Raw genomic sequence first — 17,550 nt, forward strand, 5'->3', positions numbered from 1 at the left:
TCACACACGGCTGTTGGTGTGATGAGAAGTTGCTGCTTTGGGGGGCATCTGATGAACATGTCCCTTGTCCCAGGTTGTCCCAGGTGTCAGCAGTCAGGTGAACTTGCTACTTAGTGTGTTTGGAGTTGGTGTTGGCTGTGTCTGCCCAGCAATGAGGATGGCGCTTGCTTTGGGACTGGCTCATGTGGAGTTTTGGAAACAGTCTATGAATTGAGAAAAGCACAGAGCTGATGAAGTTGTCACTTTGTCCAGCAGGCCTCCGTCAGAGGCACAGATGGTGGGACGAGATGCCAGCGTCAGACTGCCAAGTTCCACACCTATGTTCCCCAACTCATGCATCCCAAGTGCAGTTAAGATATTGCATTTTAGGAAAGGGCTGTTAAGTAAATGCACACTGACGTAAGCCAGAGAGATTTGCTAATGGGAGACAAGGTGGAAATGACAAGGGAGGCAGGTGTTGGGGTCATGTGGTGCTCACAGCAGAGTTGTCTTTCTGTCTCCTGGTGCTCACAGGCTGCAAATGCGGTTTCTGACCTTCCTGTTCAGCAGTTCCACAGCTTTACTTTCTGGCAAAGTCTTTATTTGCACTTATTGTGAAAACAAGTGGACAAGACCCCACAGTTGGGTACAAAGAGAAGGGACTGGATTCCCAGACTTCCCAGCAGGTTAGGTGCCCACAGCAGATCCCTGCCAGGCCAGGCTGAAGCCACGTGCAGGATGTGGGAATGGATGAGGAGGGAGCTCAGCCTACGCACCTGCCCCGGCCTGTCTTCTCTCCTGGGCTCCCTTTTCATCTCTGCACCTGGTATCTCAGTGACTAGCCTTCGTTTTGGAGTTTTATTTATAATACTACTGTGATTTCAGTGAAGAATAAAAACCTTCCTGACATAGTATTGGGTAAGGTGCCCCTAGGGCTGTCCGGATGTGGGCAAGATGGCCCTGCTCTTCCTGCTGGCTCCCATCCCTCTGGCAGGGACCCATCATGTGACAACTGAGAGGGGGCAGGTGCCGGCACTGCAGTGGGTCTCAGGAGTGTGATACCGAGCAGGACGCTCAAGGGGACTCGGTATGGGAAGAGGCGAGGCGCCCAGGTCACACTGCAAACGCAGGGCCATATCTGGGAGTCCCGGGGGCCCTGGCCAAAGAGCAGTAAGGACTATGTGGATGCCTGGCTCCCATGGGAGGGTGACACAGCCATGGAGTCAGCATTACCATATCTGTACAATGGCAGAGGGAGCAGACCACTCTCGGGGTTTAGCGTTGATAAAGTGGATTAATGAACATAGTATGCTCAGACTGTATGGGAGGTGTTGGCTGCTGCAGTTCTTTCTGTGATGCCAAGAAGCGGACCTGGTCCAGGCCTCCTGGGTGTTGCTCTGCTTGGGTTACATGGCCAGCACATGGAGGCTCTGTGAGTGCTATGAGGGAGGGTCCAGGTTTGTGAGGGCTGTGACAAGCTAATGGCAGCCACACGTCAGAGGCATAGTCAGTGTCCTCCTGCCGTGGATGGCCCAGCCCAGGGCCAGAGGCCTCTCCTGGGGTGGGATAGCCCACCTGGAAGGGCTCTGGGGAAGGGATGTGGTGCTGGCCTAGCTTCTTCACCGGGAAAAGACTATGGCATCAGGGTAACGTTCACTTTCCTAGCAGTAAGGGAAATGAAAGGCAAGGAATAAAAATAATTTTACTTAGAATTCCAAGCAGCAACCTGATCACATTAGAACAGAAACACCTTTGCAGATGCAGGGCCTCCAAATATTAATTCTCATTTTTATGGGGTTTGTTGGTGTTCTCACACACATGATGTATGGGGATCAGATCGAGTTAATTAGCACAGCCATTGTCTTGAGCTTCTCAATACTGCCTTCTAGCTATTTGGAGCTAAATGATGTTACGTTAACTGTTGTCACTCTCATCCTCCTGAAGCTGCTCTGGTGTGCCTGTGAGGTGTGAGCCTCAGGAGAGTGGAAATGTTGAGGACCGTGGGGAACAAGTGACCGAGTCAGGGAAGAAGGGACCCTATGCCGTCACCATGCAGCAGTTTTAGGCACCAAAGCTAGTGCTGGGGTGGGGGGCACTCTAAGGGGACTTTAAGGAAAAAGGAACCAAAAAATGGTCATCAGGATGTCAGGGTTCACAGGCAAGAAATGTGTGGGGAAGAATTTTTCTCATAAGATTAGCAAGGAAAGCCAAGGGAATGAGGAAAAGGTGTGTAGGTAGGTTCAGAGGTACCAGAAAGCGTGAGATGGAAGGTTGCAGCAGCAATGGCCCCACAGAGAGGGTCACATCTGATCCTGAGAGTGGTAGGGACGCAGGGAAAAGGGGAGAGTCCGCATAGGGTCTAATGTGGACAGTTCAAAAATCTACCTCTTAAGTACGGACGTAAATACTTTGCTTCTATTTGATATAAACAAAAGGCAGGTTTTATTATTATTATTTTTTTATTTTTTTGAGATAGTCTCCAGCTGTCGCCCTGGGTAGAGTGCTGTGGTGTTGCAGCTCACAGCAACCTCAAACTCTTGGGCTTAAGTGATTCTCTCGCTTCAGCTTCCCAAGTAGCTGGGACTACAGGTGCCTGCCACAACACAGCTATTTTTTGTTATAGTTGTCATTGTTGTTTAGCAGACCCAGGCGGGTTCGAACTTACCAGCCTTGGTGTATGTGGCTGGTGCCCTAACCATTGAGCTATGGGTGCCGAGCCAAAAGGCAGATTTTTAAAGATCATTTTATAGGCTTGGCACCTGTAGCACAGTGGTTACGGCGCCAGCCACATATATCCAGGCTGGCGGGTTCGAACCTGACCTGGGTCAGCTAAACAACAATGACAGCTGCAAAAAAATAGCTGGGCATTATGGCGGGTGCCTGTAGTCCCAGCTACTTGGGAGACTGAGGCAAGAGAATAACTTAAGCCCAAGAGTTTGAGGTTGTTGTGAACTGTGTTGCCACAACACTGTACTCTGTCCTGTCCCCCCCAACCCCGAAAAAGAATCATTTTACAAAGCTCATTTGTAGGCAGTAACTAGAAGATGTTTGGTAGCTGCAAACGTTCCATTCTGACCCTGACAGCAGCGTCCAGGCTTGGACTCTGATGCATCAGCCTGATAAAGTGGAACTACAGACATGTCGGGAGCAAGGGCAGCAGTCACTGCAGTAGGAAGGAGGTTAAACCCACAGGACAGTGTCATGGGAGCCCAACGTGGAAAACCAGGGGCTAAACCTGTTTCCCTTAGAATTTTGTCTGGTTTGCTGCCAGTCAGGCATGACCGGTCCTTTTCTGAAGGTCGAGGCTCGGTATTGACCTTTCTTTATCTTTTTACCATGATGGTTAGTCTTTCCTGGTGGTACTTGGTTTTGTCTGGGCTGCTCCTCACCACCCTGCTATCCGAGTACGGTCAAAGCCGGAACTGGCAGATTCCGTACCCAATTGAGTTGTTTTCACTTGGCTACGGTAGCATCTCCTGTAATTCATCAAAGCTGTATTCAAATGCCATTTGTTAAAATACTCAGCCCCAAACAGGGTAAGCTTCCAGAGAGTAATCTAGAATTGATAGAACTGGAAGTTTACTCTGCATCCTGGTTACTGAATTATGTTAAAGTATCTTATAAGGTTTACTTTAGAGTTAAATTTACTGATACATGCAATTTTAATTTTCCTGAAGAATTTATATGACCCTTTCTGTTTGATTAATTTTATAAAAAAGATCTTGGGGACCCTTGCCCTGCCTGAGAATTCACCGTCATAGGTGGCTCAGTTAAATCTCCTATGATGTGGGCATTGGTGACCCAAAGGGGCACAGGGTGGCCCTCTGAAGACTACGTGGTGGGACTTTGCTACCCACTTTCCCCTAGGCCCTGGCTTTGCTGGGGGAGAGTTGGGGCCTTTCCTCCTGAGTGATGTGCACCACAGCACTGCTGGCTGTGTTGAGAGCCCCTCGCCCTCACTCTGTTTTCCCTCACGTCCAGGGGTGGACCAAGCTTTGCCTCAGGAGCGCCGGGCACCTGTCACACCGTCCTCATCCTCTCGCTACCACCGCCGGCGGTCCTCAGGGTCCCGAGATGAGCGCTACCGGTCAGGTAAGGTGGGGGCAGCCCTGGAGGGTGGATGGGGGGGAATAGAGATGGTGGGGGAGGTGGCTGGAGCAGCTGTGGGGGATGGAGTGGCCCTGCACTTACCCTCATAGGAGGCACCTGCCGTGAGAACAGACTGGCCCCCAGGGGACATTCTCCTGCAGTGAACAGTGTTCTCCCCTCTTTAGAATTTCATCATTTTAAAGATAGTCATTTCCTAGGAGCTGAATTTTGCTCATTTTTTAGGTGTGTCTATTAAATAATTGGTTTTGCTTTCTATAATCTTGGTTGCTAGTATATATTTTTTCCTTTTTTATCTTCAGTGACTTCTTTATAAGTACAGTTTTCTAAAAAGAAACGACCTTTAAATTCCATGTGCTGGGTGTTGAATTTTCCTGATGCTGTCTCTGCAGTGCTGACTTGGGCACACTTGGGCTCCACCACTAAGTTTCTTTTGTTAATTTAGCTCCAGAAACATCATATTTTAATAAAACTTCTTTGGATATTTTTCTCCCAGCATGCAGGTTAAAATTGATTTTTTTATTGCTTCCGTAATTGCATTTTTATTTATTTATTTATTTATATTATTTTTTTGCCTGAGGCTGGGTTTGAACCCACCACCTCCAGTATATGGGGCTGGTGCCCTACTCCTTTGAGCCACAGGCACGGCCCCCTAATTGCATTTTTAAAAGAAAGTCACCTGTCCGTTTTGTTGCTGAGAGGCAGGGCCAGTGAGCTGGCAGGGCTGTGGCCAGTGCTGTAGTGTTTCTGTGTCACTGTCATCTTCACGGTGCTGGTCACAGGTCTTCTCTTATTTACTTTTTAAAACAAGCAAGCAAAATGGCTTTTGTGTCACGTGTCAGAAAGGGAACTGAGGCTTGCCTCATTTGCACTGGAGGTGGGGTAAATCTCGTTAGCAGAGGCTCAGGAACCAGCCACATGCTGCAGCATCCGAAGTGGCCCCTGCCAGACCACGTGACTCACTGTCCTTGCCAGCAAGCAGGGATCTGGGAAAAGCTGATGCCTCTCCTGGTGTCCCCTGATGGAGGCCCTGACGCCTGGGGAGTCTTTTCCAAAACTTGGTGTCTGATTTGGGGGCTCTGTCTTGGCATGGAGGAGCCTACGGCCCGTATTGACCTTCCCAGGTGTTTCCCTCTCCCTTCCTGAGGACCCACAGCACATAGGTACCTGTCCTATGTCCACCGTTCTCATGGACGCTAGCTGTCGTCTGCTCGCCCCATACAGGACTGTACTGCATACCGGCTTTTAACTTCTAACTTTGTATAACCTTTCTTACACTTTGGTCACTTTGGTGGGGAATCATCCCAGCAGCCTTTTGGAGACACTGTTTGCTCACAAGCTGAAGAGGAGGGTCAGCAGCTGGGTATCCATGCAATCCACTGCCAAGAAGGTGGCCCTTGCTGTTTCTTGCCAACTCTGAGGGGCCCCAGGCCCGTGTGCTGGCTGTTGTCTGGCCTGTGAGAGTTGGACATGGGGGCCCTGGGCCTGGGGTGCATCCCCTGTGTGTCACCCTACCCTCCCCATGCACAAGGAGCTAGGAGCAGCACAGTAGACGGGATCTGAGGTGGCTCAGTGCAGCTGTCGGGACAGTCTTCCAGAGAGGAAGGTGGCTGTGTTCTCGGCCCTCTCCCACAGTGAGTTTCTGCCAAGGTTGCAGTGAGGTGAGGGAGCAGCTCAGCACCTGCTATACTCAGTCACCACCAGGCAGCACCCCAGCACCCTAGGCAGCCTGGGGCTTCCCCTTCCCTGGCAACCAACATCCCCCAGGCAGCTGGTGTCTCCCAGAGGTCACTGTAGAGCCAAATCTTGGTGCCTGGCTCTGCTCCTTCCTGGCCATCTCTTAGCTGCCCTTCCCACCCAGTCTTGAGCCCAGCCCTGTGGGCTGTGGGGCACTGAAGCCGTCTTCATCTTTCCATGTCCCCAGGCTTGAACTCAGAGGAGCTTTCATCCCAGAAAGGGTTTGAGGAAACCTTCTCTGGGCTGTGCAAACCTGGTGCTATGGAGGAACAGGGTGTAGCCGCCCCCAAGTTCATGCAGACAGACAGCAGGAGTGGCAGGATGAGGCTGCTCCCTGGACCAACAGGCCTCCTGTCCTTGGCTTTAGAGTCTCTCTGGATGTGGCAGCAGCCTGGGCTTTCAAGGCGTTTTGGATCATGACCCTTGTTTGCCTCAGTGTCCACTCAGTGTGCTCATGGTGACCCGTGTCCCCGTTTGACACATGGTATGTGACAGCTGCAGGACTGTGCAGTGGCTACTGCCCATCCCCTCCAGACTCACCTTGCTGTCTCTTCACTGTCTCCTCACCATCGTCAGCTGTTTGCTCAGATGCTACTGTTTTGTGAGTTCTCTGACTCAGAAGTAAAATTATGAAATACTTACTGCCCCAGCTTGGTCTCCTGGTCCATCGTGTCCAAGGCAGTTGTCCCCACCTGACTCTGTCTTCATGTTTGTGGTCAGCCGTACCTATTTATGGTCATCTATTTACCTCTATTGTCCATCCTCCATCTCTCCATTAGTTACCTGCTGACCTACCCGCCCCTCTGTTCCATATCTGTAACATTTATCCACTTGTGTCATCCACCCATCCAGTTTCCATCTGTCTCTTCATCCACCAATCATCTGCCTACCTACTTACTTTCTCCTATAAGAAGGTAAGGTCCTTGTAGAAAGGGTCTTTGTATTGTCCGTCCACGTAGACTGAGCACCTAAAATATTGCCTGGCTCCTATTTTTTGAAGAAGGGAGAAGAGGGCACAAAACACACTTGAGGAGGGGGCAAGAAATCAGCTGAGAAGGGCTGGGTTACAAGGGTTGTGCTGGGGATTTGGACCTGATGCTGCAGGTGGCAGAGGCATGATGGGAGCCCATAGGGCTGGAAATGCTTCCCCAGAGCTTTGTGTGTTATGGACTGGAAGAGGAGCAGCCTGCAAGGCCTGAGATTGGTGTGTGTGGAGGTGAGAGTCAGGACTGTGAGCTTTGTGTATAAGACAGGGGCAGCAGGACCTGATGGCCAAGCTGATGTGGTAGAGTGAGAGGGAACAGTGGCGTGCCCAGACTTTGGAGCTTCGTGCCTGTGCAGACAATGGTCTCTGCCTTGTTTGCATTGTTCTGCTGCAGAGGGCCAGGGTTGCTGAGTGTGGGTAGAGACCCCTCTGTGCAGAGGGTGCCATGAGAAATTGTGATAAGCCAACGGACTGTGGTGTACTTACATGCTCATGTCATTTTAAAAACCAACTGTGAGACATGAAGATCTTATTGTAGTCTGTTTCCAGTGTGCATACTTCAGGGTTTTCTGGTTGGTTCTTCTCCTGGCCCAACGTGGAAAACCCAAGACTTTCACAGGGAAGGTCCAGAGTCCTGGGGCCTCTGCTGGCAGGAGCAAGTGACCGTTCACCTGCAGTTGGGCAGCCGGGAAATAATTCTCATGTGTCTCAATAATTGACCTACTTAACAGTCTAATCAGCCTCAGATTTAATCTTTCCTGGCTGTATTTTTCCATTTCATTTCTAAACCTGCAACCACATTGTACTAAGCCCTTTGCATTCTTTCTGATAGCAGGCACCTTTCTTCTTTTTCAATAGTGCTCTTTTGGAACATAAGTTTGAGTTGGGAAGTGAATAAATAGTCACTGAGCACCTAAAACATTTCAGGGAATTTTACTACCTTTGCTTGATAAAGTCTCAATTAGAGCTTAAATTCTGGTGCCTGTGGCTCAAGAGGGTAGGACGTTGGCCCCATGTGCCAGAGGTGGTGGGTTTGAACCCAGCCCCAGCAAAAAAAAAAAAAAAAAAAAGCTTCAGTAGAGCTTAAATTCTAGCTTTTAAAGTCTAGACACCTATTTCCAACCAATGATCCTAGGAGAGGATTGAGATTTGTGTCATGTTCATTCCAACCAAGCCTGCCCATGACAAGGAAGAATATTAAAATTAACATGCAGCATATTGCTTCCTAATATGGACAGAATGGTTCCTTTTTATGGGCTTAGAAATGGATGTAAAAACATTTCTTACATGTTGGGTGTGAGTGTAGATGGCAGGAGCTGTCTTGGTGCTTAGGACCTAATGCCTCAACCTCACTGTCCTTTGGGGTAGAATGTGCCACACATCGGTGTCCCTCTGAGACAGCAAGCCTCAAGTCCAGGGACCCCCTATGGACCCTGTGAGCTTCCTGAGGCATCCATGAGGCCAGTATCTGGAGTAGCTCTGTCAGGCCTAACTTTTCCACGCTCACCCTTGGAGAGTGGAGCAGGTTTCCCGAGGTGCATGATGAGTGGTGTTCTTTTTTTTTTTTTTTTGAGACAGAGCCTCAAGCTGTCCCCCTGGGCAGAGTGCCGTGACATCACAGCTCACAGCAACCTCCAACTCCTGGGCTCAAGCGAGCCTCCTGCCTCCGCCTCCCAAGTAGCTGGGACCACAGGCGCCGGCCACAACGCCCGGCCATTTTTTGGTTGCAGCCGTCATTGTTGTTTGGCGGGTCCGGGCTGGGGATTCGAACCTACCACCTTAGGTGTACGTGGCTGGCGCCTTAGCCGGTTGAGCTATAGGCGCCGAGCCATGAGTGGTGTTCTGACAGCCAAGTGGGTTCGTGATTATGAAGTACAGTGTCCCCCCCCCCCCAATTTTCATGTAACACAAATACAAAAATATTAACCCTATTACTAAAAGCCTTTAAAGATTTTTGGCAAGTTTCAGGAGTTAAAATTGTTCTTTGGGTGGAAGAGTATGAGAACCATTGTCACAGGACTTGAGACAGTTGGAGATAAAGAGAGCTGGGAACTTCTGCACCTGGACCCATCCTTTACGCTAATGGTGGGATTTGCAGTCTGAATCATGGTGAGACCAGCTTCTGGGAACAAGAGTTCGCTACTCAGCAGATGTGCATGTAGCTCGCGTGCTGAGGAGTCTGCACTGTCGGGGAGATGGGGCAGAGAGGGCTGTCCTTGCTGTTGGCCCCATGGTGGCTCTTCCTGTGTGCCAAGGTTTCCTCTTCTAGACGGAGGAGATTTGTCTGTCTGGAGTCCAGTTGGGTTTGCTGATGAGGTTCCTGCTCCATGGCCTGTGTTCCCTCTGAACAACCACAGTGTTTCTTTTGCTGATTTTAGTGTGATGATGTGACTTTCTCCTCCCTTCCAGCGGAACAGGGCTGGTGAGAACAGAGTGTATCTGGTCTGTGAGAATTAGGGCAAGTTGAGGAGGTCAGTTGGGGTTCATTACAGGGATTCTACTGCAGCTGAAAGTTTGGGGGGGAATCATTGTTTTCTCAATGGGCTTTCACATGTGCGGGTTCTCACCTTCCTTTCTCCTTGCCCTCCTGCCCAGAGGTGAGTTACGGGAGGAGATGGCCTCCAGGGCCTGCAGGGCAGGGCAGTGATGTGCTCTCTCTGTTCCAGATGTGCACACAGAGGCCGTTCAGGCAGCCCTCGCGAAGCACAAGGAGAGGAAGATGGCAGTGCCCATGCCATCCAAACGCAGGTCGCTGGTGGTACAGACTTCGATGGACGCGTACACACCCCCAGGTGAGCCACAGGCCCGGCCCTTACATCACGCATGATGGTTTATCACAGTGTTAAGTGACTACTAGCCTGGCAGTCAGCCTTGTAGCATTCGACATAATGGTGCTATAATTCAGATTTCATGGGCTAGAAGTCCAAAGCAATACATGAATTAAATTTGAAAGGAGTTGATGTCACTGTATGTATCTATCTGTACGAATGACTAAACTTCTCGTCAAGACTTATACATATGGTAGATGCTTTTTGAATCTTATAAAATTTTGGTTAATTCATGTGGAAGAGAGAAGAGTTCTTAACACTGGCTTGGCGCCTATGGCTCAAGTGGCTAAGGCGCCAGCCACATACACCTAAGGTGGCGGGTTCGAATCTAGCCTGGGCCCGCCAAACAACAATGACGGCTGCAACCAAAAAAAATAGCCAGTTGTTGTGGCGGACACCTGTGGTCCCAGCTACTTGGGAGGCGGAGGCAAGAGGCTCGCTTGAGTTGGAGATTGCTGTGAGTGATGCCACAGCACTCTACCCAGGGGGACAGCTTGAGGCTCTGTCTAAAAAAAAAAAAAAAGAGTTCTTAACACTTTAGTTCTGACATTGGACTTTTATGCTTAGACCGATTCTCAGGTCTTTATGACGTGTTATATTGTCCTGGGCAGTTTAGGCATTTACTTGAATCAGGTTATCAAACTTTAGTGTCTATAGGTCACAGGCCTCTGTCACAGCTATTCAGCTCTGCTATTGCTGCCTGAAGGTGTCACAGGTGCTGTGCCAGTGAGCAGCCACCTATGCCCCAGCCAGACTTCACCTCAGAAACCTGGGCAGGCAGATTGGGTCACAGATCTGCCAGCCCTGGTCTAAGTGATTGATAGTAATGATTTTTGTATCTCCCTTAAATAAGGCTGATTTTGTTTAGCCTTGAATTTTACATAACCCTCTATTATACTCTGCCTGAACAATTATAAATTATATTTCATGATCTTCAAAACCAAAGTGAAGTGAGAAGTTAACTTTCCTGGGTGTCTCTTGGAGACATGCAGAACTGAACCTGCTTGCTTTGGCGTTTGGGTCCAGTGAGTTTGGTTCTCACGTTACTTATGTCACTGTTGCAAGGATCACTTGAGTCTGGAGTTCAAGACCAGCCTGGGCAACATAGATTCCATCTGTATAAAAAAGTATAAAAGTTAGCCAGGTGTGGTGGGTGTGCACCTGGAGGCTGGGCTGTAGTGAGCTGTGATGATGTCGCTGCCCGGGCGACAAGAGAGAGACCCTGTCTTTGACAAAAAGAAAGAATATTGGACATGCAGAACACTTTTTGTGATATTTTTATATCTGTTTTGAAGTTCATTGCAGAGTGTTGGCAAGCAGGGGAATGATAGGATGTGCTTCAAATCAGAGTTGTAGTTAAGCGCGTCTCAGCATTATTTCAAACAGCTGTTTAGTGTTCACTTTTATGTGCCTTTGAAAGGGAAGTACTGAGCTTTGTAGGACAGAGCTTAAATAGTGTACACTCTTGGGTTTTTGTTTTGTTATTTATAGATGGAAATGCTCTCGTAGGCAAGGGAACCTTTCCTGCTAATTGCTCAGTCTCCTTCCTTTCTGTTAAGTCACAACACATAATTTGAGATTATTTAAAAATAACATGCTTAACCGTATATGTATATTTAGTTTATGATTATAATGTACAATCAATTATATAAAATTTATTTTGCATGTATTTGTATATCAAAGAGAACAATCTTATAAGAATAACAACCCACTTAAAATATTTTTAACGAAATCTTTAGAACTAGGCAGTATTTGGGGAAACAGACTTCTTTCTGAACCACTTTTTATAAGAGAAGTGATGAGTTCACACCTCAAGGAGCAGTGCGAGCTTGGTTTTCATGTGAGTCTGGCCATGGGGAAGGCAATTGGGCCACATGTGGTAAAACGTAAACCTTGTTATATAAATGTATCTGCAAGGTATGAAAGAACATTATTGGAAATGTTATTTGTGGTGAAACATTTGCGTTTCATTATTTGACTTGCATTTTCATGTAAACTATGCAACATTTTGTAAGCCCTACTGATATCACATGGGACGGTTTTGTGGCCTCCCAAACATCAGTGCCGTCATTATCAAAGTTTCACTCACAGTCTGTTTTGTGCTCAGGGGCTTTCTGTGGTTGTCTCCACAACCGTGTTCTCTCACCCACCTCCCCTGGCCGCTGCTGGACTCCTGGCTGCTGCCTGTTAGCGTGCATGCTGGAAGTTTGTGTTCCCTTCATGAGATGATTGGTTGCTGACGAATATCATAGTTTCTAGAAAATCTCGAATTAGGATTGTCATAATGCTTGTCTTCTGTTGGTGAAACTCTTAATTTTTATATATAAAATTGTGAGAATAGCTAAGACTTGTGCTCTGCCCGTAGTGAAATAGCTGGTACCCTTGGCATGGCCACAGTGACACTGAGAGGACCAGGGCAGACAGTTGTCTTATGGCTACAGAGCTGAGCCCTGGACCTGCAAGCTTTCTGTGAAGGGTTCAGGCTGAAGCCTGGTGCTGGCGTCCCACACGACATAGCTGTACTGCTGGATTGAGGCAGAGACCAGCATCTGGTGCAGATGGAGGGGCTGGAGCTCCCTACCCCCCACTGCTGAATGGCAAGGAGGAGCCTGTATGAGGTCAAGGCGACCCCCCCAGGGAGGAATGAAAACCCTTCACAGCGAGGTCATAGGGTCCAGAGTCTCCCTACACATTGTTTAGTGAGTGCTTGACATTGTGGATAATCAGTGGATATACTGAGAAATAGAAAATCTGTGGACAAGAAAAAAAGGAGGCAGCAGAAAATGAAAACGGATGGTCTGCACTGCGTGGCCAGTGGTCAACATGTGTCCGGTCTGAACTGAGTTCATGCTGTGAGGTATACCTCAGTTAAGGTGAAAAATGAGTAGGGAATATTAACTTTTATTTAAGGAAAGAAACAATAACCTGAATATTTTCACTTAAATGAAAATATGTCCCTAAAATTAATCGTAACAATCTGGGTATGTTTTCATGTAGTTACTGGAAGGTTTAAAGTTGCATGCAGGACTGACTGGTCTGGAAGTTTGTAGCAGAAGACAGAGTTTTTGAATCTGCCATTATAAATATTTATTCAGGGAATTGGTTGAAAATATGTCAAAGAATTAAAAACATACTTGAACAGAGAAAAAGGGAAAAGTACTTTCAGTAATGGAGAAAAGGAAGCTTCATGTTGTGCTTCAAAGGAACCATCATGTCCTAATAAGTGAAAAGTTGAACAAACTGAAAAATCAGTAATTCTTAGATATTTAAGAAAGGTCACCAGGGCCTAGTCTGTGGACCTGAAACTACTCTGAAGTGTTTCAACCAAAAAATCCTCCCAAAACTGTGGAGCTGAAAAATACAATACTGAAATGAAATCTCCCTGGATGGCCTTAAAGTCAGTTGGAGAAGGAGATAGTTTGTGAACTTGGAGGCCAAGAGAAGCCAGCACACTGAAGAAGAGAGACACAGAAGTTAAACCAGCAGAACCTCCAGCATCTGGGGTGTCGTTTAATACACTTGTAATACAAGAAGGACAAGAATGAGGAAAGAGTAGAGAAACTATTTGAAGAAACATACAGAATTTCTCAAATTGATGTAAACCATCAGTTTATAGACCCCACACATTCAGTAAATCCCATGCATAACAAATATAAAACAAATCTGACCTAATTTCATGGGAGTCAAAGTGCTGAAACCCAAATGTCAGAAAGGACACATGTAGTAGGAGGTACAAGAGGCGCCAGAGAGGAAGGGCAGGACACTTGAGTCCTAACGGGACTCTGGCAGCTCCCGTCCAGTGAATCATCTTTTACAAACCAGGGAGGAAAAGGTGTCTGCAACAGGAGCCCTGTGACCCACTGAGGAAGGTCCTGTGGGCTGATGGCGATGGCAAGGTGAAAAGTCAACTCTGAGGAGGCTCAGCGCCTGTAGCTCGGAGGTTAGGGCACTGGCCATATACACTGGGGATGGTGGGTTAGAACCTGGCCCGGGCCTGCTAAACAACAATGACAAGAACAGCAAAAAAATAGCCAGACATTGTGGTGGGCACCTGTAATCCCAGCTACTTGGGAGGCTGAGGCAAGAGAATCGCTTAAGTCCAAGAGTTTGAGGTTGTGATGAGCTGTGACGCCAAGGCACTCTACCAAGGATGACATATTGAAACTCTGCCTCAAAAATAAAATAAATAAGTAGATAGATAGATAGATAAATAGGAAGGAGCCCCAGAAATAGCAAATAGCCACGTGAGCATGGAAGTCTATTCCCTGTAATTTTCTTCCCAACAGCAGTTGCACAGAAGACAGATTATGGAATTGCACATTGTACAGTGATGTCTGCAAAGCAAGAAACAGGGTGTCGGGGGCAGGGACAGAGGAGTTGGCTGTGTTGGCTCAGATGGGGAGGGGAAAAGCTGAGTTCCTGGTCTGACGTGGGGACAGGTGCAAGTCAGTCCATGGAGACCTCGGAGGCTGCAGGTTAGGCTCAGAGTGAGCACAAGTGAGGGGTTACAGGGAAGAGATTAATAGAGGTATAGAATGAAACTCATTATTAAATGAAACATGTCTTAATTATAATGAAAAGCTGATGTTTTATCTCAACTAAGATATCAAATTTCCAAAATACAAAAATCACCTAAATAAAGTTTTTATAGGAACTGGCTACTGTAAAAGTAAATAGGTTGAGTGTGTGCATAAAGCTCAGCTCCTGGAGGTCTGTGTGCACTAATGCTGGCAGGGTGGGGCGTGGCCTCCTCCACCCCACACAGCATCTTGCATTTACCCCAAACTTAAGTCGGTCACCGCTCAGGGAAGTAGGTCAGGATTAATGAGGCCTAATCACAGTCACCTTGAAACTTGTGACCATGGCACATGCCATAACTGGGAGATGAGGCTCGGCCTGCTGTTCATGGAGCCCCTGGTTTCTTCCCAGACCGTGCGGAGGAAATGGGTGAGTGCATCTGTGTCTGAGCTCTAATGTCTGAATAAACGTGTTACAGCATATTTAAGGCATTGGATAAAAAGTCATTATACTAAAAGAGTCATCATCTGAAAAGTGTTAACTTTTCAAGAGTGTTCAAAGTGCAGCTGTTGGCAGCGTCCCGGCCTCCTCTTTCTTGCAGATACCTCCTCAGGCTCAGAAGATGATGGCTCGGTGCAGGGCGACTCCCAGGGTACCCCTACATCTAGCCAGGGCAGCATCAGTATGGAGCACTGGGTCAGCCAGGCCATGCATGGCTCTACCACCTCCACCACGTCCTCCTCATCCACGCAGAGCGGTGGCAGCGGGGCGGCCCACAGGCTGGCGGATGTCCTGGCCCAGACCCACATTGGTGAGTGCCTGGCAGGTGTGCCTGCACCTTATGTTTGCAGGAAGGCTGTAGAGTCTGTGGGATGGGCAGAGTATAGACCCTCTTGGCTCTGGGGTGCTTTGCTGCCCAGTGCACTCCTGCAATGGGAACCTGAGGCCTCATGTCCATAAAGGAGTCTATTTTTGTTCCTTAGAGAGACTTGTGTGTTTTCTTCTCACTTCTGCTAAAATATGCTCCTAAATGATTCCTTAATAGCGCCAGCAAACCAGACAGGAGAGGTCAGACACCATCTCTGCTACCTGTGAGCTATATTCATACTCTTTGATTTTCTTCACTTTTAAGGAAATGCTCAGAATCTTACCAAGAGAGAGATGTATTCTTGAACAAATTAATCACTTCATTTGGTTATCCTTTTGTCAATTTGTCCTTGGACTATGGAGGGATTATAGCTTGGAGGATCACATTTACCCAAACCATGAAAGGTCTCGTTATTCATGTGTGTCAGGGCTCAGTGTAGCCTGAATGTAAGTCTTGAGAGTGTAACGTTTCAATAATTTCTAATTTGGGCTCGGCACCCATAGCTCAGTGGTTAAGGCACCAGCCATATACACCAAGGTAGGCAGGTTTGAACCTGGCCCAGGCCTGCTAAACAACAATGACAACTGCAACAAAAAAATAGCCAGGCGTTGTGGTGGGCACCTGTAGTCACAGCTACTTGGGAGGCTGAGGCAAGAGAATTGCTTGAGCCCAAGAGTTATAGGTTGCTGTGAGATGTGATACAACGGCACTCTACTGAGGGCGACATAGTGAGACTCTGTCTCAAAAAAAAAAAATCTTATTTGGATAGAGGACAGAGGACGATGTATCGTATAATATATTGAACTGCTAAGAACAGATACTAGGTCTTAGCCAGAAAGCTGAGAAGCAACATAATTTTTAATTTGACACAAAGGTGATTTTCCTAGAATATCTGGTAATTTTCTGTAAGCACAAAATTTTGGGAAGAAATAAAATAGTGGCAAAATCATGAAACTTGACTGTAGATTTAATGGAGTACTTTTGGACTTCAAAAAGTATATTTTTTAAAAGCATAAAAGGAGTAAAATAAGAATTAGAAGTGGAGTAACTAAAGAGAAACTAATACATTTCTAGAACAAGACAAATAAAGCAGAAGAGATAACGGTATGATTGAGCATTCAAGATCAAACTGCATTTAGAAAATTAAAGACACATAAGTTATTAATTTTTAGTTATAAATATATTAAAGTCTTTGTAATCTTCTGTTAACATATATGCTTGAGGAAATTACCACATGTGGGCTCTATCAGTAGATACTGGAAGTATGTTTTTACTAGGCAGGTATTGTAGCAGTCATAGCATTCCCAGGAGGGGTGCTCAGGGATCCCCGAGAACAGATGCTTAGGAAGGGGTTCCCTCGGGCAAGTGGGGATTCCCCCAGTGAGTGGGGTGTGCAGAGACCCCTGAGAACAGATGCTCAGGAAGGGGTTCCCTCGGGCAAGTGGGGATTCCCCCAGGGAGTGCGGTGTGCAGAGACCCCTGAGAACAGATGCTCAGGAAGGGGTTCCCTCGGGCAAGTGGGGATTCCCCCGGTGAGTGGGGTGTGCAGAGACCCCTGAGAACAGATGCTTAGGAAGGGGTTCCCTTGGGGAAGTGGGGGTCTCCTGAGGAGTGGGGGTATGCAGAGACTGCTGAGAGCAGATGATCAGGAAGCGGTCCCCTTGGGGAAGTGAGGGAATCTCTGGTTAAGTTCAGCAGGAGGGCCCAGCTAGTACCAAGACTGGTCATGACTAGGGAACAGCTAGGGCTTGGGAGCCCCCAACTTGTAGAGGGTCATAGAGGCAGTCTAATTACATCCCCCTCTGAGCTTGAATTCAAATTCCCAGGAACTGGAGCCAACTACTGAGAGTGATAGCAGGGGGGGTAGATGAGACTCCTGCCCTGGGCTCAGACCATGGAGGAAGCAGGTGTGGAGGGAGCACAGCATGGAGCAGCATCACACAGAGGTGTCCCTGAAACATGGCTTGGGGGGCAAATGACACATGCCATCTGTCTCTTGATTTTGCAAGTGCTGCCAGGTGATCCAAAGGACGGCAGGCTGCTGTGCTCAGGGGACACAGCCCTATGATGGGTCCTTTGCCTTCACGATGTGGACGCCCTCCGCCTTAGGCCTGAACCAGTGAGCATGGCAGGCACTGCCGCTCACCCTCACCCTCACAGGCATCTCCTCAGCACTTCTACATTGGGTTCTTCAACATGCCCCTCAAAAGATGGCAGTCCCCTTAAACCTGGGATCCTGGACTCTGTCACAATGGAAAGGGGTGCAGTATGTTGTGGCAGTGCAGACTCTGGGGCCTCCCCTGTCTGCTGCCTGCAGCCCTGAGGTGACTCTAGGGGAGCAGAGATGTGCAAATAAGCCTGGAAACGCTGAAGCCACCCAGATGTCACAGCTCCTGCTTCCTAGAGAGCAGGGATATTGGGATCATCACTTTCTCCACTCTCAGAGTGGAAGCTCTGCACCTTTCCTGCTGCCAGACATGGATGTGGACGTTCTGGGTGGTTCAGCTGCAGGGAACTACATTGTGTGA

At 48.0% G+C, this 17,550-nt stretch overlaps 1 protein-coding gene across 2 annotated transcripts in view; it reads left to right on the forward strand.

The window, feature by feature from the left end:
• DIP2C (disco interacting protein 2 homolog C) overlaps positions 1-17,550 on the forward strand; it is a 132,708-nt gene that overhangs the window by 4,881 nt on the left and 110,277 nt on the right. For both annotated transcript variants that reach the window (XM_023511377.1, XM_012803352.2), the window contains 3 exons: positions 3,961-4,071; positions 9,475-9,600; positions 14,756-14,965. In XM_023511377.1, coding sequence (XP_023367145.1) covers positions 9,528-9,600; positions 14,756-14,965 — 283 coding nt within the window. In that variant the 5' untranslated portion in view covers positions 3,961-4,071; positions 9,475-9,527. The remainder of the gene's footprint in view (positions 1-3,960; positions 4,072-9,474; positions 9,601-14,755; positions 14,966-17,550) is intronic.

This window comes from Otolemur garnettii, unplaced genomic scaffold, assembly GCF_000181295.1.
Source record: "Otolemur garnettii isolate 467f Iridium unplaced genomic scaffold, OtoGar3 scaffold00019, whole genome shotgun sequence".
In the NCBI taxonomy this organism is placed as follows: domain Eukaryota; kingdom Metazoa; phylum Chordata; class Mammalia; order Primates; family Galagidae; genus Otolemur; species Otolemur garnettii.